Source organism: Chinchilla lanigera, unplaced genomic scaffold (assembly GCF_000276665.1).
Source record: "Chinchilla lanigera isolate Chin_1 unplaced genomic scaffold, ChiLan1.0 scaffold00005, whole genome shotgun sequence".
Taxonomy (NCBI): Eukaryota; Metazoa; Chordata; class Mammalia; order Rodentia; family Chinchillidae; genus Chinchilla; species Chinchilla lanigera.
Window position 1 is genome coordinate 41518407 of NW_004955406.1, and position 25967 is coordinate 41544373.

At 45.3% G+C, this 25967-nt stretch overlaps 1 protein-coding gene and 1 pseudogene across 1 annotated transcript; one reads left to right on the top strand and one right to left on the bottom strand.

Annotated features, from left to right (window-relative positions):
* The first annotated feature begins 657 nt into the window (after positions 1–657).
* LOC102013904 lies at positions 658–3973 on the top strand (annotated as a pseudogene).
* Positions 3974–4393: 420 nt separating this feature from the next.
* Positions 4394–25926, bottom strand: Pm20d1 (peptidase M20 domain containing 1). Its single transcript, XM_005375377.2, has 14 exons — positions 25713–25926; positions 23592–23678; positions 22047–22279; positions 21525–21611; positions 20761–20894; positions 20357–20476; positions 19498–19573; positions 19054–19115; positions 18721–18799; positions 16204–16275; positions 10410–10578; positions 8521–8620; positions 7202–7335; positions 4394–4726 (listed from the first exon to the last, which is right to left on the bottom strand). Exons 1-13 carry the CDS (start codon positions 25861–25863, stop codon positions 7212–7214), a joined length of 1494 nt encoding a protein of 497 aa, XP_005375434.1. The 5' UTR covers positions 25864–25926; the 3' UTR covers positions 4394–4726; positions 7202–7211.
* Positions 25927–25967: the final 41 nt, after the last annotated feature.

The following is a 25967-nucleotide window of genomic DNA, read 5'->3' on the forward strand; positions in this document are numbered from 1 at the left end:
TGGCTTTGGAGTTCAGGCAAGAACTGAGCTGTGTGAATGCCTAACCAAGAGAAAAGAAAATTAAATTGTTGAATCCTTCCTTTCTGAAAGCATGGCTGCAGTACATTCTTACATGATGTGTTATTTACCAGTAGTGCTGAGAGTCCATTTTCTTACTTCTCTTTGAGTTTGGATTTCTGGTTCTGTAGGGACTCATTAATCAGTGTAAAACAAGCAGTGACACAACAGGTGGGGTGATCAAAATATATGGTGAATGTTAAAACACATGTTACCATTAATCCTCATTTCAAACACACTCCAAGGGTCTTTTTTTTTTTTTTTGCTTTGTTTTTTTGAGACAGAATCTCCTTATATAGTTCAGGCTGGCCTTGAATTCAGAAGCAATCCTCCTGCCTCAGCCTCCTGAGTGCTAGGATTATAGGTGTGTACCACCATACCCTTATGAAGTATGGCAACAAATCGGTGAATGCAGCTGCCAAGTGGCACCCAGTGGAAAGAGAGGCTTATAAAAACATTACAGTGTGTCCACATCCACCTTATCCACTGGACCTGGCACCATACAACTTCTGGCTTTTCCCTAAAGTGAAAATGACCATGAAAATAAACGTTTTAAATCCATTCAGGACACAGAGACAGCCACAACAGCACAACTAAAGACACTCATGAAAGAGGACTTCCAGAACTGCTTCGGAAAGTGGTAAGAACAACAGGATAAGTGTGTTCAATGTGTATGGGGGGTACTTTGTGGGAGATTAATGGCAACATGTTTTTTACTTTAATATATTAAAAATATAAACATTCACTGTGACATTTTAGTCTGTCTGTGGGTCAGTAGGGCCACTTGGTCCACATGGTCAAAAGTAGGAGGGCTGCTTCTTTGTGGATCCCTGGGAAATATACCTTCCTCATCATTCAAAAGGCTCAGGGGCTCTAGGGCTCCTCCTAAATTCTAGAATGGTACAGTAGTCTGGTCACAGCGTTAACAGTCCAGCACTGTGTCATTTTCCCCAACAGCAGGTTTTAAAGAGACCAAACTGGATATGATCTTCCACTGAAGAAGACAAACTGGATGAGGGAGGAAGAAGTGGAAAAAGTCTCTCTAGAGGAAATCTGAGACGATAGTGAGCAGATAAGAGAGACACCAAGACTTTGGAGGCAAGCTGCATCCATCTCCAATAAAGAGACTGGAGAAAAAACGGTGAATATAAGAAAATTGGAAAAACCCTTGTTTTGCTCACAGACCTTATTTCTGTTAAGCCAATGCCTTTTTGAAATTTCGAGTTTAAAAGACAGAGTTAATTATGAGGGAAGCTGTGTAGAAAAGAATCATCAATTTTATTAGTTTGGAAATCCTCTACCAGCACTTACTCCTTGTGGTAGCATCCCTTTGTAAATCTGTGTGGAAGTGCTTTTGTACTCTGATAGCAGAGCATTCACCACTGGAGAAAAACCCTATGAATTTACTGAATGTGGTAAACATTCACTCACATGATACATCTCATTCAACTGAGAAGTCATGCTGAAGAAAAATTCTGTGCTTCTAAGGAATATAAAAAGCCAATGCCTAGATGACAGAGCTCATTGAGCAGCAGAAAATTCATGCTGGAGAGAAACCAGTGAATATAGTATACCTTCATTGAGTATTAGAATTTATGCTGGAGAGAAAGCTGTGAGTGTACTGCATACGATAAAATTGTCTCTTAAATTTTATCCCTTTTTCTGCATTTGAAAGGTCATACACAGAGAAGCTTTCTAAATGTAAGAAATGTGGACATATCTTCAGCCAAAAGTAAATTTTCATTCATCAGAAAATTTATATGGGAGAGAAATCTTGTGAATGTGGAGAGCTTCCATTTTGATGTCACATCTCAGTCAGCACAGAAATTGTACTGGGGAGAACACCTTTGCCTGTAAGGTATGTGGGAAAATCTTCAGCCACAACTCCAATCTCACCGAACATGACCATTTTCACACTAGAGAGAGATCTTTTGAATGTAATGAATGTGGGAAACCCTTTAGACAGAAGCAGTATGTCATTAAACATTAGAGTACCCATACTGGAGAGAAACTTTTTGACTGTAATGATTGTGGAAAATCCTGTAGCCAGAAGGAAAACCTCCTAACCCATTAGAAAATTCACACTACAGAAAAACCTTTCGAGTGCAAAGATTGTGGGAAATCTTTCATTCAGAAGTCAAACGTCATCAGACACTAGAGAACTCACATGGGAGAGAAACCCTTCCTATGTAGTGTGGAAAAACCTTTAGGTGGCAAATCAAATCTTACTGAGCATGAGAAAATTCATAATAAATATAATGAATGTGGAACAGTTTTTGGCCAGAAGTACCTCATAAAGCAGCAAGACATTCACAGTGGAGAAAACCCTAAATGTAATGAATGTGGAAAAGCCTTCCTTCAACAAACATCGCTTATTGCATATCTGAAGATTCATTCAAGTGATAAACTTTATGAATGAAATGTATATGGAAAAGTCACCTTTCAGAGTTCATCTCTCACTGTGCACATGGGAAGCCATTCAGGTGAAAGACCCTATGTTTACAACAAATGTGGGAAAGCTTTCTCCCATTCTCGAACCTAGCGGTGCATTTGAGAATACACACAGAGAAGAAGCCTTATCAGTGTAGTGGATGTGGGACAGCTTTCAGCCAGAAGTGCCCCCACATTAGACACCAGAAAATAAATACTCATTAAAAAACCTGTGACTATCTTCAAAATGGGAAAACATGCACCAGGAATTTGCATCTCACAGTACATGAGAAATATTTTGAAGCAAAGCACTGCAAATGAGGTGAACTTTAACAAATGCTAAAACTTAGAGGCCATCAACAGTTCATACTGAAGAAAAAGACATTTGTCTGATGAAAAGACTGTGTACAGACAAAACCAACCAAACCAACCAACCGAAAAACACAGTAGAAGGAACACTGTAACTTTAGGTGCATTTCCCTAAAATTGGGAACATAAAATAGAGGCATGTTTCTGCTGCACTCAGAATAAATTTGGAGATGTTCACCAGTATAAGAAAAAAAAAAAAGGCTGGCAAGCATGAGGTTATGAGTTCGATTCCCGGTACCTCCCCCCAAAAAGAAAAAAAACTGTGTTAGAAAGAAACAAAAACATGTATGATCACCTACAAATAATAAGCCTTTGTGATGGTGACTCAGCAGAGCAGAAGAGACCCCTGAAAGACACCTATGAGTTTATTTGAATTTGGAATATTAAGAGATAGCATTAAGCATTCATTATTTGGAGGTAATTTGTTCTCCAAGGGTGGAGCATGGACCATGAATTATAAAGAAAAGTAAAACCCCCAGGGACTGAAGACAGAATTATGAAAAGCCTATGTACTAAAAATGTTTATGACCTTGGGAGTGGGAAAACTTCCTTGTAACAAATTCAAAAATAGGTATTAGTTTCACTTGTATGCTCAGGAAATACCAGGAACTCCTCTGTGGTTTGATTTATAGTAGACAGATATTGGAAACAATTTCAGTGTCCATCTGGAACAAAATGGAAAGTTCTTATGATGGAATACTATACATATATCTATAAAAATGTAATAGATAATAATCACATGTTAATGGAAATATCTAAAAAATGTGGAGAGGGAAAAAAGTTGCAGAATGATGCATATAGTACAATGACTTTTTGTAAATTCAAATTATAAAAGCTTTCTTGATGAAGTTCAATACTTTATATTGCTAATGGATACATATATGTACGTAAATGTTTTGTAAATCAATTGGAAGGATACAGGCCAAACTCTTGATGGTGGCTTGGGAAGAGGGCAGAAGGGAAGGGAGGAGTGTAGGAGGTGGGGAGGGAAGTGCTTCAGCTTTTTATATAGATATTCATTTCTCTTAAACACTGTGAGTAATTGTATGAAGACACTAATTTTGGATTGTGGTATATGGGTATCTTGTCTTTTCTTTTGTTCTTTCTTTCTTTTTTTTTTTTTTTTTTGGTTTTTCTCCGGTACCGGGAACCGAACTCACGACCTTGCGCTTGCCAGGCAGGCGCTTTTGCCGCTGAGCTAAATCCCCAGCCCCCTCTTTTTTTGTCTTTTAGAGACAGGGTCTTGCTTTGCAGTTCAGGATGGCCTTGCGCTCACTTTGTAGCCCAGGCTGGTCTCGAGCTTGCAACGATCTTCCTGAGTGCTGGGATTACAGGCGTGCGTCACCATGCCTGGCGGGTATCTTGTCTTATTTATTGTACTTTTCTGTATTTTTAAAATTTTTCTAAATTAAAACAAAGAATTAAGAGTACCTGTAGGAGTCATGATACCATGGATTAATTCCAAAATCAAATACTAAACATTTTACAGAAATTATTTCTAAAATTTTATGAACAACAAGTGGATGGACTTACTCTCTATGTAATGAAATTGTCTATTTTATTTAACATTAAAAATGTCACACAAAAAATAAACATTCATTGTATTTTTAGATCACATCTCATATTCACAACAATAAATGATGGCAGAGGAACATTCGGTAGAATTAGTATATACTATTCTTAAATTTTTATGTTTGTAGGTCCAGATATATGTGAAACATGATATTGATTCTCTTTATTGACTGCTCTATGGACAGTGAACACTAGAATTACAAATAGCTTAATTTTATAAATATATTTTACTTAAGTTTTCAATACTTAATGAACTCAGCACTTTCATAGAAACTTTCTCTCCTGTTGTCTCCCCTGGAAGAAAAGAATACTGTATGACCACATCTTTAGAAACTCTGGCTTGAAGTCAAGGGGTCCCAGCCCAACTTTACTCCCTTTCTTTCCCACTCTATTTGCTTATGAATATTTTGTCTTCCTTCCTATCTTAGGTGGTGAGGTGGAAGTTAAGAAAGTTGAGCTAAGTTCTTGATGGGGGTTGGGGGGCCTTGTGTAAGCCTTTATTTGCTGGAGGTTTTGTTTTGTTTTGTTTTAGGCAGGCTCTCACTATGTATTTCAAACACATCAGCACTTGGGAGGCTGAGGCAGGAGGAACACCAGAAGTTCCAGAAGTTCAACGCCAGCCTGAATTACATAGTGAGACCCTCTCTAAAACAAAAATGAACAAACAGAAACCGTATCTTCTCAAGCCCTATTCTTAGAAAGCCACTAGTAAGTCAGTCATGGGCTCTGCTCTGTGACCTTATCTAAAGCTGATCATCTTCCAAAGGCCCCACCCGTAAAGATCACGCTCTGATTAAGTTTCCACCCTTTTAATACCACTGACACATAACTCTGGGAATCAGGTCTCCCACACGTGAACTCTGGGGGACACAAACCACAGCAGTTGTTATGAGGATTAAATAAGATGATTGGTGGGTGCTAGATTTCACGGTCAGTTAGGCCAAGGAATGGCGGTGAGTTTGGACAAACTGCCCCCGGCCTGAGGTGTAGCCACTCTGAGAATCAAGTCCTCCCTGGCAGCAAGGGGTAGCAGCTCCTTCCTCACAGGGCTCTGAGGGGTTCTGCTGAGATAAGGTGAATGAAGCTGCCTTGAAGGGCTCTGCACAAATGCGAAGGATTATTTCTGGGCTTCAGTCTGCCCTCCAACAAAGGCTGAATAAGTCCTGAACTGGCCAAAAAGGGAGGTGGAGGGGAGGAATGTGACTCTCAGAAGGAGTAGCAAAAAAGCTGGAATAATCCCTGCATTGTGTTTCTCCCACCGACAAGGAAGCCAGAGCTCCAAGAAACAGCTCACATCCACGGGAGGGAGGTGAGGAACGGGAAGCGTGAGGGGACAGGGCTGTACGAGGAGAAGGCAAAGGAGCCCCACTGCTCTCAAATCCAGGAGGGCACGGCAGGGCCTTTCCTGGTAAAGAGAAGAGAGGAAGCCTCTCAAGTCCTGGCTCCTGTGTCTCCCTCTGTGATCCTGACTCCCTTGGAATCCACAAAGCACAACTCCTGGCCTTGAGTCAAAGCAACGCTGGTTTCCAATGCCCTCACCTGGCAGCGACTGGGCAGTCAAGTGTGCTCAGGACTGGAGTCCAGAGCAAGAGGACAGGGGCTTGCTGTCCCCTGATGGAGGCTACTTGTAGCTCTCCGTGTCTCACTATCCCAGGGCACAGCCTCCCCCTCTTGCTTTGTACCCTCCACCTCCCCTTGACCGGCCTGAACCAGACACAGTGCCAGGCCCAGGGCTCTACTAGTCCTGTGCTCCACTCAGAGCCTGGCTCACGAGTGTCCTTCCCTTGGGAATGCAGCCCATAGGATGTGCCAGGAAATGTTCCCACAGATTAGGGCCTCCTGGGGTGGACAGTGGCAGCAGGTGGCAGGAACAGGGCAGGGGAGGGAGCAAAGCCCAGGCAGCCCTTGGGAAAAGCCCAAAGACAGAGGCTTTCTTTTCTAGGCCCCAGCCTTCAGAGTGAGGAGGTCCGGCATTGCCCAAGGTCCCTGCCACAGGCTCACCCCTCCACTTCACCACTTGGTGCTGCTTAGATCCCTTTACTGACCAACTGTGGAGGCAATTACAGTAGCATCAGTGTCAGGAAGTCCTGCTTCAGATGTAGAATAACTTTTAGGGTAGGGAGAGGGAAGCAGGGGCAGGTGATGAGAGATAAAGATGCCACCTGTGAGTTCCAGAAGAGTGAGGCTGAGCCAGGTTTGGCGGTGTATGCCTGTAATCCTGGCACTGAGAGAGGTTGAGGCAGAAGGGTTGTAAGTTCAAGTCCCAACTGGGCAACTTTCTCAACATAAAAAATAAAAGTGGATGAGTTCAGTGCTCAGTGTGAAGGCCATGGGAGAGAAGAGAGGACAGAGGAGGGCAGAGGAAGGGGGAAGTTCCAGCAAGAAGCAATATATAAGGCTTGAAAAGGCACTGAAGCACCCTAAATTAACACTTTTATCAGGAAAAATCTGGTTGAGGATTTTAAACTCGGCATTTGTTGTCAGGCTCAAACAGGTGGAACAGTTCAATAATTAGTGGAAGACAGATGACACCTTCCTCAGGGGAGGAACAAGAAGGCATTAGGTGCAGGCAGTTGGTGGTGCAGATGGTGGGCAGGAAGAAGCCAGAGTTCCGTTGGTCTTCCTTCTCTGGGCCTTGTTTTTGGATGAGTTTAGGAGTAAACTAGGCAGGTCAGCAATGTATTAAAATGTGGTTTGGGCCCAAACTTCTACCAGCATTGGCTTTCCCATTGGGTAGTCCTGGCCCAGAGTAGGGCACCCCTAACCTAGCTGGCTCCTCGACCTCACAGATCATGCAGGTGAGGAACTGGCTTCTTGTATGTGTCAGCATTCTGGATGAACTCAAAGATGAATTTCACCTGCGTCTCGTAGGCTTGGATTGAGATCTTCTCATTGACTCCGTGAATGCTGAGGCAAAGAGAGATGCATTAGGGGGAGTGGAGAAGGGACAACAGCTACAGCATGAGTGTTATACAGAGCAGACTCCTGACCTGCTCCCTGTCTCTGACAACCACTGGCCTTCGATTTTCCAGGGCAGGAAGTGGTCAAAATGGGAGAAGCCATATTTGAGACATCATGTGACTTGTTAGTTATCTCTCAAGGGTTTATGCTCATGGCAAAGTATAGCAAGGAGGGTAATGAATACACTCCAATGGAGTTCAAAATCTTCTGCCCCAAAGTCCATTTAATAATTTCCCCTCTAGGAGAACCATTTCCTAACTCTCTTTTTGTTACTACCAGCTAGACTTCCCTCCAAGCCAGTTGCTTGGCCCTCAGCTTCCTAAGGGTAAGAGAGTGCAGGGAGGACAACTGCTTAGGGCACCTGTTCTCTCCTTTCCTCAACCTAAGGCTTTGCTACCGATCTCATCCCCACTGACCTGACCTGTTTTCCACAACACAGTGAATCAAACTACACTTGTGACCTCAAAGATGATAGGAAATGGATCAACTACTTGCCTCTCTATACAGTTTGAAAAACAAGAACAAAAACATTACAATTATCCTTAAGCTCATATCCAAAAATTTTCTTTGTCTTGTACAATGGACCTATCATAGGGAAATCAGGTCTAGATATGATAAATAGTAGAAAGGTAAAAGGAACTTACCTTCTCATACCTGGGACTCACATTTGCTGAGGAACCCACAAGATAGTAAACCACAGCTAAAATTGGTGCTCGTGTTTGGGCTTTCCATAGTGTTTCTTCAGAAAAGTCAAAGCACATGCCCACTTCTCAACTTATTGTGTGTGCATTTCAGAGTGCTGAGGGGTCTTATTTTGTAATGAGAAAATGAGGTCCCTGGAGAGAAACAACTCTCCCATAGGCAGGAAGAGCACCCAAGGTCCTAATTCCACCAGGTTTTTACCAATCACTTGATTATGTCTGATTATGTCTGTCCTTGTGAAAGAGGAGCAGTTTCTGTAAATTCTGGGGAATGGCAAGCCTCTGGCCACAGGGGCAGTTGGCTTCCATAGTGTCTCCATGCTAGTCTGCCAACCCCTGGCTTTGCCTTGTTCCATGGACTGTTGGGGTGGGAAAGGACAGGTCACATGTGCCTCCTGTCTCCCCTGCTGCTCAGAGCTGGTCCACTCACCTACTGAAGTCTGAAGGCTGGAAGAGGACAGGATTGAACAGGTAGATGCTGCTGGTGAGGTTCGCATACTGCCGGCTGTCTGTATTGCCGATACAAGTTCCTAGAGAGGGAAGATGAAGAGAACTTTGTATGAGTAACCAAGCCAAGTAAGTGTTAGGAGGTGGGGTGGTTGGAAGATTAGGACCCCTGGGTCTCCATAGGGCAACTGCCTAGGGTCTTGGTAGGAGCCTATGGCTATGGCATTTTTGTCTTCTGAGCTACCCTTTCTTAGAACCTGACAAAAACATAATTTCAGACAGGAACATGGAATCAAGGGCATTGGTGAGATATTCCCGGAATGATCTAAACCTAGGTGTCCTCTCTCCATGATGGCCAAGGAGGACAATACCTTCCTTTCATCACCATCACCAGGGCTATTTGCTATTTTAGAAACCAGAAGTCTAGATATAACTTTGTTATCACCTGACCTCTATTCGCTATTGCCCTTGGTCAGAAATAAACACCATGTATGCATAGGCCTCTTCAAGTGGAACATAACTTTCTGTTATTCTCATCCTGAGGGGCGATTCCCTTCTCGAGTCAAACCTCAGGTGTGGAAAGATTCTCTCTTTTCTGAAGATTCCCTCTTTCCAGTCTCCTACTGTTCCGAAGGCAGAGTAGGGTACCCATGTGGGGCCGGGATTTGTCCCGATAGGTATGTTCTTTGGAAAAGATACCACAGAGTGGGAAGACAAGTGAAATGATTTGAAGTGGTAGTTTGTGTTTTGTTATATTTTTCTCTCCTGGTTTCAAATGGGTAGTTAGCCCCTTCACAATTCTGTGTTTTGGATTTCTGCCAATATTTTTTCCTTTCACAACTCAATCTCACTGATGAGGATTACAGTAAATGTCCCAGGTCTTCTTGAAACAAGATTTTGCTATGGAATTAAGGCTGGCCTTGAACTCACTTTGAAGCCCAGGATGGCGTTGAACTCACAGTGATCCTCCTGCCCCAACCTCCCAAGTGCTAAGATTACCAGCATGTGCCTCCACGCCCAATGGGACACAGTCTTTGGGGGCCAGGAGAAGAGGGTCTGGGACTATGAGGGCCAGGGCTCCTGGATGTTTGGAGAAATCCATGATTAAATCCAGGTAGAAGGACACAGGCCTTCACACTGGAACTTCTCTTCCCTATTCCATGGACCAAGAACTTCTCAAACCATGGCCAACTATCACTTTTGTCAGAATCCTCTGTGGATGTCAAAAGGTACACTGCAGGGTTCCATCCAGAAGTGGCTGACTTGAACCTTTGAGAGTGGGTCCAGGTGGTCTGCATTTTAAGAAGCTCCCTGGGTAATCCTCATCCACTCTTGGTTGGAAACCACTGTCATGGGCAGATTTGGACAGTACAATGAAGACTGGGGCGGAGGCCCAGAAAAAGCTACTGGAATTGGACTGCGCTAGAGGGCTGAAAGGGGTTCATGCAAATGTTATGGGCCAGGACAGTCTTCTGGGTTGATGCGTTTGAGTCCTGCTTCTGAGTTGTTATTCTAGAGAAAATCAGAACCAGAACCTGGGTGTGGGGAGAATCTTGGCTGCCTCTGTGGCTCCTCCAGAGAGAAAAGGGGATTCTAAGCCAACCCTCCTCTCTAGACCAGCGGTACAGGTCCTTGTTGGCCTAGGTTAAGCAAGGACCCAGGCTTGACTCACTGAATTTATTGTTTCTGCTCCTTTCCTGTTTGTTTTCTCACTTCCACCCTGAGGGGAAAATACAGTTCTAGTCCCATCAGCAGGGGAAGCAGCCAGCTGTTTCCCGGATGAACAGCTGGGGTGGGTGCAGGGCAGTAGACACTGGATAGGAAGCAGTTCCAGCCCCACCTCCCTCTAACCACAGTGGATGAAGTCATTACCAGGGACAACAATATTGACTTCTGGGAAGATGGACTGTATGGTCTGGCGGAGCAGCTGGTAGCCCATCGCCTGGTCGTCAGAGGGACTGATGGGCAGAGGGTCAAAGGCTCTCAGCACTTGGAACTGCACTCGGTCATCAGCCACAATGTTCTTGGCAAGTTCTAGGACCTCCAGGTTGGAAAAAAGGTGGTTAGATTTCACAATGATCTGGTATTCAACTGCCATTTGAATTTTACATGGTCCCTAAAGAAGGATAGGCTTGAAGCATTTCTAGGTAAATGGAGGCACCTTGAGACCATACTCTTAAGTGAAATAAATCAGACACACGTTTAAATATTGCATTGTTTCTCTGGTGTGAGAAACGGAAAGGGTAAATAAGGTCTAAAATGTATAATAGATACTGTGAAATAGGAAGAAAATGTTCAGATGGGAAGGGGAACTAGGGAGTGGGGAGGGGGAAAGGAAAGAAGGGAAAAGAAAACAGAATGAATGGAAGGAAAAATGGAAACAAAGCTTTTGTAAATAAGGAGGGAAAGAGGGGTTAAAGGGAGGGGAGAGGTATGGGGAAAAACGAAGAAAGATATATCACATACAGGCGCAAATTCCCTATGATCAATGTGATCATTATATATATGTAAAATGTCTTAATAAAACTAAAAAAAAAAAAAAAAATGGTCCTAATTTCTCTTCAGCAAGGCAGAGCCCTGGGGAAAGGACCTCAATTTCAACTGACCTTGGTGACGTAAGAGGTGAGCCTTCCCACAAAGCAATTACAGCATGGCAAATTTAGACTAAATGTGTGGGAGGCTTGTCTCATTGCCAGGAGTTGGTTGGGGAATTGGACAATCAGGAAATTATGTGTTGTCTTCCTGGGGATGAGAGTCACGTGCTGGTTGAAGGTGTAAACGAGACAGTACATCTGGAATCTCAACCATCTCAAGGCAATGGGAGGATCCTGCTTCAAACTGAGTCTCAGACAGGTGACGAAAGGGCCATCCCCTCTTTTTTTCTCTCTCCAGGCATTCCTGCTTCCTGTTTGCAACCAGCTGTACCAGAGGCAGGAAGATGAGCTCAGCACAGACAAAAAGTCAGAAGTTGAGATACTGGTATTCAAGTTTTCTCTCTTTGCTGCCTTTCCTCAGGAAGGAACCTGAGGAAACTACTAGGAAATTCAGCCTGAAATGACTAGAGGGGATCTGGCAAAATCCCTGACCCCAAAAAAGGATGCCAATGTGACCCGAGCAGTAGGTCATATGTGGGAATGGACCCAAACCCACGCAGACACCCAAAGACAGGCCCAGCACCAGTCTGGACTCATATGATTGGGAGTTGCTTGAAAAAGTTCTCTGCAATTACTGGTCATTTCAAAGGGGGGTGTCCTATTGTCAGGACTACCTGAATGGGGGCATGGCCTCAAGAACATACTGATCTGGAGTAGAAGTGAGGGTTTCCACTTCTGGTTTACAAATTACTATTTGAGTCAAAGCAATTCCCTGTTGCTGGGTAGGTGAGGGAGTCATAGAGCTTATTTTCAGCTTAGTTTCATTCAAGTGCTTATGGCCCAAACATTCTAGTCTAACATAAGAATTAATGTAGCCTTTTTTTTTTTTTTTAAAAAAAAACCTTTGCAGTGCTGGAGATCGAACCCAGGTTTTGAACATGCTAGGCAAGGGCTTTACCACTGAGTGACCCTTTTTAAACTTATTTTGAGACAGGTTATTTTAAAGTTGCCCACGCTGGCCTTGAATTTGTGATCTTCCTGCCTCTATGCCTTCCCAGCCTCTATGCCTGACTAATGTACGGTCTTGATACATTCTTTACCCACTGAAAGGTTCCTGAAGTCTTCTCCTATGAGGTTGGATTGCACTGTATGTACTCTCCCCTGCCCCAAACCATTTAGAGGTTCCTATTTCCAGAAATCAAAGAAAGTAGACAGGCTGTCTCCCTTCAGTAAGAGGGCAGGCTTCCCACTAGCTCAGGGACATGTCCATGTTCCCAATATTAAGCACATGAAAGGCCTGCAATAAATGTCGTATACTTGAGACATAAAAGATGGGACCTGTTAAAAGCAATCCTAGGAGCTGTCTCAGTAACTAACTTGCCAGGGTCATCCAGGAAGTTAATACTGCCACACTGGGCATTCCCCTCTGCTCACAAGGATGATGCGTCTCTGCTTCCTGAGTACATAATAGGTGGAGGAGGTGAGAAGAAGGATCCTGCACATCCTTTAAGTGAGAAGGAAGCCTTTGTGGTATGAATTCTAAGCTCAAGTTTGAAGGAAGGTCATGAAACTAATGGGAAAGAGGCAACAGCCATTCTGGGCATGGAGAGGTGCATGACAGACAGTCACCCGGAACTACATGACCTTGGCAAAGTCCTTGAGCTCTCTATGCTTCATCTTGCTTATCTGTTAACACGCAGTGAGATTCAGCTGAGTGTTCATGTGTATCTATCAGCATGCTAGATCCTGTGGAGTATAGTATATGCAATGTGAAAAAAGTCAGGAGGGGTGCTGAGTGTTATAGAAAGTCATGTCTCAGCTCAGTATAAGGAAGACACTCATAATCAAGTTGCTGAAGAATGGGATGATATATTTTAAAATAACAGCTTGTCCTGGTCTTCTAGTGAGCAGCTGTACAACAGAGTGGAATCTGGATTGCTAAACTCTGAAGGCCGAACCCTCTTTTATATGTCTACTATCTTTACCTTCAACACATCTGCCATTCACTTGAGCGGAATGTCAGTACACATAACACAACACAACACTGTGGGACAACACAACGCTGTGGAGTGTTCCAGAAGGACTGCAGATAGAGAAGTGAAAGGTCAATGTGTTCTCAAGTAACTCTGAAGTCTCCCTCACCATTGATGAGTCCCTTCTCCTACTCCCAGCCTTGTATCTCTGGTTATTTCTCAGGAAAGGTCCCTCTATTCTAAACAAACAAATACCAGCTAGTGTTCATTGAGTGCCTGCAATGTGCCAGGCGCTGGCCTAACCACTTACCCATACTAACCCCGGTGATGGTCACAGTTATCCTAGGAAGTGGGTGCTATTGTTATCCATATGTTGAAGAAGGGGTGCTAGTACTGCTCCCCCAGTGGGGGCTCTTGCTGTCTGGATGCATTCCCAGGTCTAGCTCCTCTCCTGATCTCAATGGAAATACCTCCTCAGAGAGAGAACATCATTGACTGCTGGACTTGGCACAGTTCACCCCATGCCCCCATCACTCTGGATGTGGTGTCTATTATCTTCTCCATGGTACTTCCCACTGAAAAATCCCCTTGTTCTTTTATCTGGTCACTTGCTTACTGCTGTCTCTTCCTACTAATGCACGAGTGCCCTTAGAATGAAAATTTTGTTTCTCATGTTCACCACTACCCCAACTGCTTAGAAGAATACTGGCCCACAGTGAGCAACCCTCAGTAGACTCTTAGTGACCGAGTGAATGCAGGAGAGAATCTTCTCCATGATACCCTGATTGAGCCCTGTGAGGGATGAGAACATCATTACTGCCAAAAATGGCATATTCCAGAATGTTCCCTTAAGTGGAGGCTCCCTGAAACCTCACCCAGTGGCCATTTCTACTCTTAAAGGCCCATTCAAAATGAACTTTCCTTTCCACTGGTAGTCTGGTAAACTTCTGAAGAGTCTTGGTTTCTCAGAGGTAGGTGCTGGAGTCTACATACATCAGGGACATGGCAGAGACCAGGTGAAGATGGAGAAAGGATTCTGGAGGCTGCCTGTTTTTCTCCTTCTATCTCCAGCATGGGAGTCTGTGCATGCAGCCCTCAGGCCATGTCCTTGGAAAATGGACTGGGGGAGTTGGGAGGGAAAGGACCAGGACCAATGGGGCTTGTGAGTTTTCTGACTGGTGGAAGCTTTCCATTCCTCACTGGTGCAGGTGGGCAGGATGGACCTAGGAATTCAGGGGTGGGAAAAAGAGGAGGGAAGAGTGCCAGGACCTAGGGAGATGAAAGTCCTGGCTGGGTGGAAAACAGCCCCTGGGAAGGGCATGGAATTGGAACAAGGCCGGAAAAAAACTGGTGGAAAGAAGCTCAATGGGGGAATTCAGTGATTTCCTGGCCTCATGATCCCCCAGGGGAGGACAAAGGTTGGCATCTGATGAAAAGCAGCATGGTCCAGTATTTCACACTGGTTCTAGCTCCCCCTTCCCCTAATGCTGGGTGGCTCTAGGCAGGCTATAAATCTACTCCCCATCCGTGGTGAGGAGTGCGGTTCCCTCCATGCTTGAGCACAGATTAACTCCTTCACAGGAAGATCTTAGGAGAGAGATCTCTTAGGAGAGAGACCCACAGGAGTCTAAGTGTAGCTGACCCTCCATGATCTGTGCCAGAGACCTGCCTCTAAGTTTATGTATTCTAGAATATTTAATTCATCTGATAGTTGTTGGATTGCTATTTTGGTTAAAGTTTGAAGGGTCAGGTTAACCTTTTGAATTTTTTTCGTTCAACCCGATGTTTGGTTAAGCTGGCATTTCCTCTAGATATTAAGCATACAGTGGAACTTCTGCTCACCCTTGAGCTCTAAGCTCAAATGCCCCTGCCTCAGGGAAGCCTTGCCTGGCCCCAGAAGAGGTCTCATTCCTTCTTATTTTTTCCCCAAAGCACCAGGTTCCTTTCCATCATGGCACCCATTGTTGACTTTGCAGGTTCCAATTATGTTAATAACACTCCACTTTGTACCTCGAGTTCGTTTCTCTCCAAATTGGAGGTAGTATTTAAAATTGCCTATTAATTTATATGATACACTTGTCAAACTCTGAAGCCATTATATTTCTCCTTGAATTTGTTCTTCTTCCCAAATTCTAAGTCTTGGACATAGGCACTGGTTCTTGGCCAACTACTGTACTTGGGTTGACATCTTGGAGCAGTTCTGCCTTTCCCTTGCTGCACACCCGTACACATCCTGTCAAACCCCTCTCTTGCAGGTGAGTTCCCTGTCTCTACCCCATGACCACAGCCTCAGTACAGACCTTCACATGTACCGCCTGAGCTGCTGCAATGCTTCCTGTCTCCTTCTACCCCAGCACTTCCCCTGAGTGATTCTGATGTCATTAACAGTCAATCTGAGCCTATCCTGGCACTCTTTGAAGAACTCTGAGAGTTCATTCCTGTCCTCAGTGTGGAATACTAGACCTTGGTCCCCAAGCTAAGACTCTTACCTCCTATCAATTTTTATCTCCTGTTAATTCTCCCCAATTTCTCCTCTTTAGCCACATGAATGTCTTATTTCTATTAAGTTCTGGTGATCCTTTAACACCCAACTCACATTTCTAGGGGTCAGAAATGATTTTTTTTTTGTCCCTTCAAGGTAGCATCAGCTCTCCATTGCAGTGGTCATATGTGGTTTGCTCATCCCTGGTTGTTATCTTTGTAGTGTAGAGCACAGACTCAGAAGCTAGAGTGCTAGATGCACAATCATGAACATGCTGTTTAATTGCTCTGTTGCTCTGTGCCTCCATTTTTACTGGCTTGGAGAAAGAGCAATGCAGTGCCTACCTCATAGCATAGCTGTAAAGACTAAATGAGTGGTATGAAATGTGTGAACATCTAGCTATGGCGCCAAACATACAGCAAGCTCACTATTTACTACTTTTGATATCATTTCTTCATCTATGTCTCTCACTTCCTACCAAAAACACAAAATTCCTCCAAACCAGAGATCGTATCCTAGCCGTGTAGCCATAGAATGCCTTCGAAAAAAGTACACTGAACAAAGGACACTGGCCCAGCCCTACGTTGAACCCATTTTCTGGAATATATGGGACGTACCTCATGGACCGTCTGTGCAGGGTGAATCCGGAAGTTGACTATGGCCTGGGCCACTGGGGGGATGACATTTACCTAGGGAGGGAATCAGAAAGCTTGGCCTGAGCCAACCTCAAGTCTCCCACAGCTGATCCCTGCCTAGAAAATACCAATTACCAGTGGTAGCAGGAGCAGAGGAAGCCGATGTGATTTAAGGAACCAGGGCTTACTACTCTTAATCTGCCCTTGTCTTTGCTGGGTCCTTGGCATGTAGTTATATCCAGGGCAGGGGGGTTGCTGCGTTCTGCTAGGTCCTCTGCTTCCTGGTCCCTGAGGTTGTCACAGAGTGCTCAGAGAACACAGCTTTCTCAGCGACAGCCTAGACATTTGTATTCTGGCCCTGCGCTGTACACTGGGAACCTTCTGTGTGCAATTTTTCAGGGCTACCTGGACATTTCTGTTAATGTCAGTGCTTACATTAACATGAGAGCAAGCAGAGCCTCCTGGGCCACCTCATTGCCTGCTTTATCCCTGAGGGAAGGATGGTGGTGGTGTTGGTTTCTCACACTCATTTGCAAAATCTGACTCTTCTTCACCTGACAGTAAGCAGCCAGGACCAACAGGAGAAGACAGTCGAGCTGTGGAGAGCTTCTCCTTGGGGGCTGAGAGAGAACAGCTTCCTGGACTGTATGTCTTTCTTTGAACTGGTGTGGTACAAGAAAGCACTAGACCAGGGACCTGGGCTGTTACAAACTGCCTGTGGGATTTTGAGCCATTGCAATGTCACTGTGCCTCTGTTTTATCAACTGGCAAGTGGGGCAATGATCATCATACGGGTCTTAGAAGGATCAAATGATGTTGGCAAATGTGAAGCATTCTAGGTGAGAATATCATTCAAGTACAAGGACACAGTGCTGTTTTTTTGGTGAGGGCTCTGGGCCGCTGGTGGGAAAACCTCAGGTCAGGCTCCAAACTGCACACACCAATGAGCTACGCCGGGAAATAACTCAGAGGCATTATTTACTTAACCCAGTGCAGGCTCCAGACTGCCAGACCGCCTCAAAGTCACGTTGTTATCGTTGTTTTGCAGTGCTGGAGACTGAACCAAGGGCTTCTACCATGGAGCTACAGCCAGCCCTTTTTTATTTATTTGTTTGTTTTGTTTTTTGAAACAGGGTCCCATTATGTAATTCAGGCTGGCTTTGAACTCACTACTACATAGTGCATGTTGGCCTCAAACTTGCAGTGATCTTCCATCTCAGCCGTCCAACTAGCTAGGATAACAGGCATGTGCTACCACACTGGGCTCTACAGGTCACATTGATCTTTAGGTGAATGGTGTCCTCTTAAACTGTGGTGGTGGCACACTTCCAGGAGTGATCAAATTCTCTGCAAGATTTCAGAAAGGCCTATGCCTTTGTGTGGCTAGCCTTGGTTTTTTTTTTTTTTTTTTTTTGAGACAGGGTCTCACTATGCAGTTCAGGCTGACCTTGAGCTTACTTTGTAGCCCAAACTGGTCTCGAACTTGCAGCAATCCTCCTGCCTCAGCCTCCCAAGCGCTGGGATTACAAGCTTAGGCTTGGTCTTTTAAAGAGAGACGTCTTGTAGTGGCCAATCCACAAAGCAGACTAATTCACTGTAAAGTAATTCTTGGAACAAAAATTTATCAAAGTATTGATTTACCTGAAATTTATTTCTAGAAAAGTAAACCTCATATAGAAATTGTCTGTTAAGGCCACCCAATATTTAGTAGATTTTGGGAAATGATGAATTTTATTCATTTTTTCCTTAATTTTATATGTGGCAATTGAATTCCCCCACCACCTTCCTTTCTCTCTCCTTTCTCTCTCTCTCTCTCTCCCTCCCTCTCTCTCTCCTTTTGACAGAGTCTCACTGTGTAATTCAGGCTAGCCTTGAATTTGCTGTCTAGCCCAGGTTGGCCTTGAACTGATGGCAAACCTCCTGCCTCAGCCTCTTGAGCTCTGGGATTACAGGTATGCACCACCATGCCAGGCTGGTTTCCCTTCTTCAATTTAGGATTAACACTGGATAAAACGCATTAATTACTTACTAACTAGTTAAGTGGATAAATCTTTTAAAACATGAGGACCTTTAAAAAGATCCTTGGTGGTAGAAAGGTTGGAAACCTTTAGTCTGCATGACCAAAGTGTGAGGTGAATATAAAATACGTTGAGTTATAGCCTGATCATAGGTCACAAAAGTGAACTCCCCAATGACCCTTCTTCACAGCAGTATAATGGCTGCCTTTGGGGAAGATCAGACCTAAGGACTTTGAGAGGGTCCTGGGTATCTTCCACTAAAATAAGCACATATATAATGTGGCCAACAACTTTAGAGAGTTGGTCGGCCCTGGCTAGATCCCTGCTCTGGGCGTGTACCCATCACGACTCAGGCCCGTTTGGCTCTGTCCCTTCCTAGTGCTCAACCTGCAGTTAGAGAAGGACGATAAAGCCACAGGACAGAGAGGACGGAGAGGGGAGTGGGCAGCAAAAAGGTCATTGCAGAACCAGATGACATTACCTTGACCCCGGCATGGAACATGGTGACTGCTGTGGTGGTCCTGACCAGTGCATTGGTCATGGGATTTCTATCCATTAACCTAAAGCAAAAGGACACCAAGTTAGACTTTAAGAAGAACCATCCAAGGGGGAAAAAGAAAGGGCTGGAAGTTCACCCACTTTCCTGAAGCTTGGAGACCCTCAAGACCAACAGAGACGTCCTACACCTGAATTAGATGTGGTGTCTGTGCGGGGTAAGGGATGATTGGTCAGGCCCAGGCAGGCCAATGAAGGGGACTGTGGTGAGGGTAGGCTTAGGACAGGGGATGGAGGGGAAGGAAAGATAATACTTTACCTGCTTACGAGGGGCCGAAATAACCACAGGTTGCTCAAGACTATATTGGTAGGGAAGGGAAACTGAAAGGGAAAGAACGTTAGCAGGATCAGTGAGGACAGCGCAGTGTCTACTGCCTTGGGGTCCTCCCTGAGTTCAGTTGGTTCCACCCGTCCTAGAGGGCAAGGCAGTTTCTACCTGGCGGGGCTTAGCTGAATTGCTCAGCAACCTCAGTGATGAGTGGGAACTAACTCTCCAAGGGTGCCTGGTGTGTTAGGCCTTAGGGTTTCAGCTAAGTACCAGCAGCCCAGGGAACAAGCCCGCCCCTTCGGTAGGGCTGAGCCACTGGCTGTGAAAGGTGAGATCAGGCAGAGCTGGGGGTGGCTCTCTAAAACTGCCCACTCCGCCACCCTCTTGTTCCTCTTCCACAGCTGCATAAGAGCGGTGTGCTGCTCCTTCCCGCACCTCACTTGCCAGTTGCTGCAACATCGTCTTCAACTGCCCGCTTCCAAACATGTTCGGCATTGGGGTCTGCTCCAGTCTGTAAGAGAAACAGAGTCCTCAAGACTTGGCAGTTTTGACCAGCCTGGTCAGGAACTCTGCCATTCACCTGTGCGTGACTTCCAGCAACTCAAGCTCTCAAAGCACCAGCAGGATGATTTCCACCCTACCAGCAGCAGCTTTTCCTATCCATCAAGTCCAAGTTAGTCCTGCTCCTGCCCTCCCTCTGCTCCTCTCTGACATCCTGTGTGTTCAGTCTCAAGACCCTGAAATGCTGCAGCCAAACTGTCAGCCTCCTTCACCAACTCTGAGTGCCCTGAGAACAGGGCTGCTTCATTCCTGGTATGCCTATCCCCTGGCACACAGCCTTGACCATGGCAGCTATGCATTCAGTATTTGCATGAATACTGCGTTCCTTCCCACTTTGTGATGAAAACCTAGCCACTGTTGAGCGCTGCTATTACAGACCATGCTGTTCTCACCTCATAAACAGCCTTTGTTTATCTCTGTCCAACGGCCTGGGCAAAAGAAGAATTTAATGGATGATTTAGCCATATGACAACTTGTGAATGTTAACTGCTTAGCTGGACTCTGGATCAACTGTCCAACTGGCCTGTCTCTTGTCTCCTGGCACTGCATGCCGTAGTGATGTACTGATCCACCCTCTGCTGACCCCAGTACTTGCCTACTGCAGGTAGTTCTGTCCCTATGGGGCTGTACCATCGCTTCCCAGCCCACTTCAGGGCAGTTAGTCTTGTCTCCTCAAACACACAGATGGACAGTGCCAAGCCTTCTACCCTGAGCGAGCACAGGCGTTACTTACCGGCTAACGGCAGCTGCTAGGATGCCGATGCTTGTCTCCTTTGGAGGAGCTGAAGAGTGGCCTGGAGTCATGTTTACCCGCAGCATGAGGTCAATTGCACCCTTTTCTGAGACCGAAATCCTGTGGAAGGGGATCAGGGATGGTCCTCTTGACCTCTTCCCACCCTGAGTTATCCCACAGGCCAAAAGCCATCTATGGGATGCTCAGTTGACCTAGAGGTCAGTTTCAAGCTGCTTTAAAAAAAAAAATCTATGCTAGAGGAAGAAGGGAAGGGGAAGATGAGTGTGACTAAGGCAACAGGGCTGATATGGAGCAGCCTCAGTGTGGCTCAGACACCGGGCTGGGGTCCTCACAGACCAGGTGGGGCAGCTCCCTTCCAGGTGGAGCAGGGATGCTTTACTCACATGGCAAAGGGCTTCTCGAGGCTGGGAATAAATCCATCCAAGATGCCGCTGCCTTCATCCACAACGAAAGCCACCTGGACACCTCTGGCCTGTAGCAGCGCTGAGATTTTCTGAGCCCCATTGGTTCCTGATACCTGCAGACATGGCCCCAAAATCTTCCTCCTTAGTTACTTCCTGAGGGGGAGGGGGGAGGGCTGAGACATTTCTGCCTCACGGCTTCCTGGAATGTCACAGCTGGAAGAGTCCAGCTCCCTTCATCTCACAAACAAAGAAACTGGGACCCAGAGCGTGAAGTGATTTGCCCAGGGTCAAAATAGCTAGCTTTACTGCAAATAAGTCATTGATCTCCCTGTTCAGTTCTCGATCACACCATTTTTTCTCAGGGTGTAGGTGACAGACTACCTGCCTGCTTCAGATATTACTAGGGAGTTTGTTAAAAATTAGGTCTTTGCTGGGCATGGTGGCCAGCCTAGTTCGAGGCCATCCTGGGCCACGTAGTGAGTCCAGGCCAGCCTGAACTACATAGTGAGATCCTGTTTTTTTAAAAAACAAACAAACAAATGAACAAACAATTCAGGTCTTTTACAAAGAATTTTGGTCATGGCCCTTACACAGTTCTGGCACACAGAACAGACACCCAGAGAAGTTGGCAAATCACTACACCACTTCATGAGTCCTTGTAGCTGAGGGGCACAGTGAACTATGGTGAAGCACCTGGATCCCACCCTCAACAAGGGTCCCAGAGATAGGTATAGTGTCTCTACCTCCTCATCATGACCCAGAGCAATGAAAAAAGATCTCTGTGGGACGTAGTTTCTGATCAGCAGGAGCTCCAAGGCCTGCAGGATCGCCTGGGGTTTAGAAAAACAATGGAAGAGGAGAGAGTGAGGTTATCTAAGTAGGATATCAGAGATATCCAGCTGTTTCCATCAGGGCTGGTGGAGCTAGGATCTGATAGACTCTCTTTAAAGAGAACAAATTCAAATGCTCCCAGGGGACCAGATGTGGGGAAGTAGAATGTTTCATAAAACATTTGCCACCTGGAGAAAAGCATATATTTATTAATGTCAGAGCTGAGAAGGTCCGTGGGGATTTTCTAGTTCAATCCTTACACATTTGAGACATCAAGGTCCAGCAAAAGGAAGCGACAAACTGATGGCTGGAACCCAGGTCTCTTGCAGCCAAGATTGTTTCTACCATAACCTCCTTCCTCCCAGAAGTCAGCCAAATATACCCATCCTGGATTATCTCTAGGGCCCCAAGGCAGAAGAAAGAGCATCTCAGACCATCACAGAGTTCTTGTTGTCCAGTGTGCCCCGACCATGGATGAAGCCATCACGCTCCAGCCCAGAGAACGGGGGCACCTCCCAGCCTTCTTCAGGGGCAGGCACAACGTCAAAGTGAGCCAAGAGCATGTAGGGCTGCAAGCTGGGGTCTGAGCCTCGCACAGTGAGTAGGTGGCTGTACTTTCCCACAACTTCATGCTGGATAAAGCTGGTGCTGAACACCGTAGGAAAGACTAGAGGCAAAGGGGTAAAAGTGGGAGAGAAAACCAAGTTTAATAGCATCCTTTGGTCTTCCTACCATTTAGGGCTCCCTAGCATTTTTTTTTTTTTTTAGCATGCATTTTCCTTTAGGAAACCTTCTGAGACAAAACTTCTGTCTGCTCAATTTCCAAATCTTCTCTTTCTCTTATTTATATATTTATTTATTTATAGACAGGATCTCACTATGTAGTTCAGGCTAGCCTTGAACTCACTTTGTAGCTCAGGCTGGCCTCGAACTCATGGTGATCCTCCTGTCTCAGCCTCCTGAGTGCTGGGACAGGCGTGTACCACCACTCCTGGCCTCACTCTACTTTTTAAAAATCAACTATATGAAAAAAAAAAAAATAAAATCAACTATATGATAAAGACTTTCTGCTTGGCCTCCCAGTTTGATGGCTAGACATTAATGTCAGATTCATTTGTCCCAGAGTGTTAGGGGTAGGGGCTACTCGCTGTTCCCAGGCCAGCCTTTCCCACTTCTGAAAACTTTGGAGGAGCTGATTTTTATGTATTTTAGAAGAGTGCCTCCCTGTTCTCCATTACATTTTCACAAGGGGACAGGGGCTCCAAGATTCTTTCCCTCTCTGACCATCCTTCCTTGTTCTGTGCTCCATGGTGGTCGGGAGGAGAGAGGACAGCTCAAAGTCATTAACTGCCTAGAGCAGGGGTGGCAAACCTATGGCATGCCTTTTGTTTTGCTTTTAAAACAAAAGATGTTAATATGAGTTTTTTTTTTCTAAACTAAAGCTCAGTATTCAGGCTTAATTGCAATGTTGGCATTTTGTGATAAATAAGTGGGTTTGGGGTTGCAATCTGGGTACTCAGTTTCTAAAAGGTTTGCCATCACTGGCCTAGGGGCTTAGAAAATAGTCAATCTGAGTAGGCCTCCAGAGGTGGGATGGGTGTACAGGATACAGTTGTGTGTGTGGAGACAGGGGTGTGCAATGCATGGACATAGTTCTGGATATTTGCCCAGGTAGAAGGAATTCCTAGCTGTACTTTTAATTATATTTATGGATTGACACATATTTAGGGCAAAGACTGGGAGAGTTCAATTCCAACCCACTGGCTATGTTCTTCAAAGGACAAATCTATAGTACTACTCTGCCTCCACCAGTAACTGAGATTCTCTCTTTCATACCTCCCCACTATGTACTCAAAAGAAACTCTCAAGAATTAGTCTGTCCTCTGATCAGTTGCAAAACAAACTTCTTTATCACCTTGTAAGAGGATTATGTTCCCCGTGTTGTCTCTAACACCCTTTGCCCACAGTTTGCAGCTGACCTTTATGAATGTATTCTCCAAACTCAGCTAGGGCTGTGGTATTGGACTCCTCATGGCTAAAAGACACTGTTGGAATCTGGATGGCACCTGTCAGAGTTAAAAAATCAGAAGCAGAAGATTAAAAATAATACAGGTTGAGCATTCCTAATTGAAAAATCTGAAATCCAAAGTCGTCTGAAACCTGAAACTCTGAGTGTCCACACAATACTCAAAGGATTTTGGATTTGGGGGCATCTCAGATTTTGGATTTTCAGATTAGGGATGCTCAACTGGTAAAGTCAATTCAAACATTGCAAAATCTGAAACACTTCTCTGGTCCCCTTCTGACGAGAGGTACTCAACTTGTAACCCCCAACCCCCAGTCCTTTGTACATAAAAAGTTGTCTTTGCATTTATTATCTTATTGTAGAAGGCAAAATAATTTTGTGGGGTCATCATTGTTATTCTCCCTAATTTGGAGAAAGTCTAGAGAGGTTAGATGAGCCTCCTAAGATCATGCAGCAGCGGGCCGTGCGAGTCAGATTTAAACCCAGATCTTTAGGATTTGTTGTCACTAATAGAGTTCTTAAGGGAAAATAAAATCTCGGACTGGAATTTTGCCCTTTCCTCTGAGGGGAAAGTTTTTATAAACTGTTTCCTAAGGCATCACCGCACCTCTGAAATCACCACTCCCTTTGATGAGTCCCAAGCTTCATCAGTCTCAGGCACCCACTGTCCTGGGCCCCTACATCAGGGACACTTGTGTGCTTGTGTGTGTGGAAGGTGGGCTTCTTCCTCATGGCCTGCTTCTTCAAGTTTCACTAATCTCAACCATGTCAGCTTTCTGGGCAAATAATACCTGGGATTCAACTCTTACTGAATGAGCTCTTCAGCCCTTAAATAAATTCATTCTCCACACCCAGATAACTGTTTCTGAGTTGTCACTAAGTTCATCCCTCTAAATCCTGAAGCCTTTACAGTTCACAAGGGCCCCACTATCAAATGTAAACACCACCTGCCAGAGAAATGCAATGAGTAGTGAAAATATTTGATTAGATAGAGATCTAATAATCCAGAAACACATTCACCAGGAACCTCTAGGGAGCACCTGTGAAAGACAAACTGACTTTTGTGTTCTGTTTTGCTAAGGATCAACTCTATGAATCACAGCTCACCATAAAGATGGAGAATATGAGACCCAAAAAGACTAAACTGCCCACCCAAGCGCAGACCCAAGATCTGAACTCAGGTGTTTTGCAGCTTCCTAAGAATTGTACTACGCTTCTACATGGTCCCTATTGCTTCTGTGCAAATGGATTCTGAGTAGTTAGCTTTATACTGTGCTTTGAGAAAGCCCTTCTCCATCTTCCTAGCCTATCATTTCAGCACACGCGCAATATTTTTGCAACAACAAAAGCTACATTTAGTCCCTGCATCTCTGCCTGCATATGCTGACATAGGCCGTTTTTCTTAATCCACCAGTTAATGAAAGAGAAAAGACTGGAGCTGAGCCTGACAGCCAGGACAGATCTCATTACCCCATAGGATCTAACACTCAACAGAAACTTTCCTTTTTCCTCCTGGAAAACACAAATTCAGAAGATGAATGAGTTGTTAGCCTTGTTAGGTACTTCAATTAAGAAAAGATATTAGGAACATCTCACACCCCAGAACACTCCACACCCTTTCTTACAGCTATTTGGAGTCCAGAGAGTCCGGACATTTGCTGTTGTCACCCAGTGCCCATTCCTTGGTCCCCACCCCGGGGATCACTTTACAGACCTTAACTTTCCACTTCTGGAGATAAGACCAAGATCACCTAGTTTGATCTTAAGATATCGCAGAGATTTAACAGACATAAAACTTTACACAAGTTATAAGCGCTGTACCAATAGCAGCCCTTGTAATATTGGAGGCAAGTAAAGGGGTAGGGTGGGCAGAGGCCAGGCCAACAGGGTAAAGTTGGGGCTTCCAGACTGGGCAGCGAACCTAAATCGGGGCCTGTTGCAGGGTACCGGGACCGGGCCGGGCGGGGTGTGTGGCTGAGCTCCAGCTTGAGTACAGGACCCTCTGCGGAGTCCCGAGGACCGAGGGACCCACGTTATGTGTTCCGGTGGGCAGGCGGAGGGGACCCAGGTTCACCTTTCAGCGCCTCTTTCATAGCAGTGCGCTCCTCTCGGCTGAAGTAAGAAGGGATTCGCGATGTAGCCCGTAGCTCCCTGCCCCCCAGGCCCTTAAACCTGGAGACAGTGGCGAAAATTAGCAGTATCGTGCAAAGGTAACGCTGAGCCATGCTTCGCTGGAGTTTCGCTACCAGTCGGTCACTGAACTTGGACCTGAGCTCTCAAATCGCCTGTCTCGCGGGGTCACGCCTCTGGTTCCCACTGACCAATTATC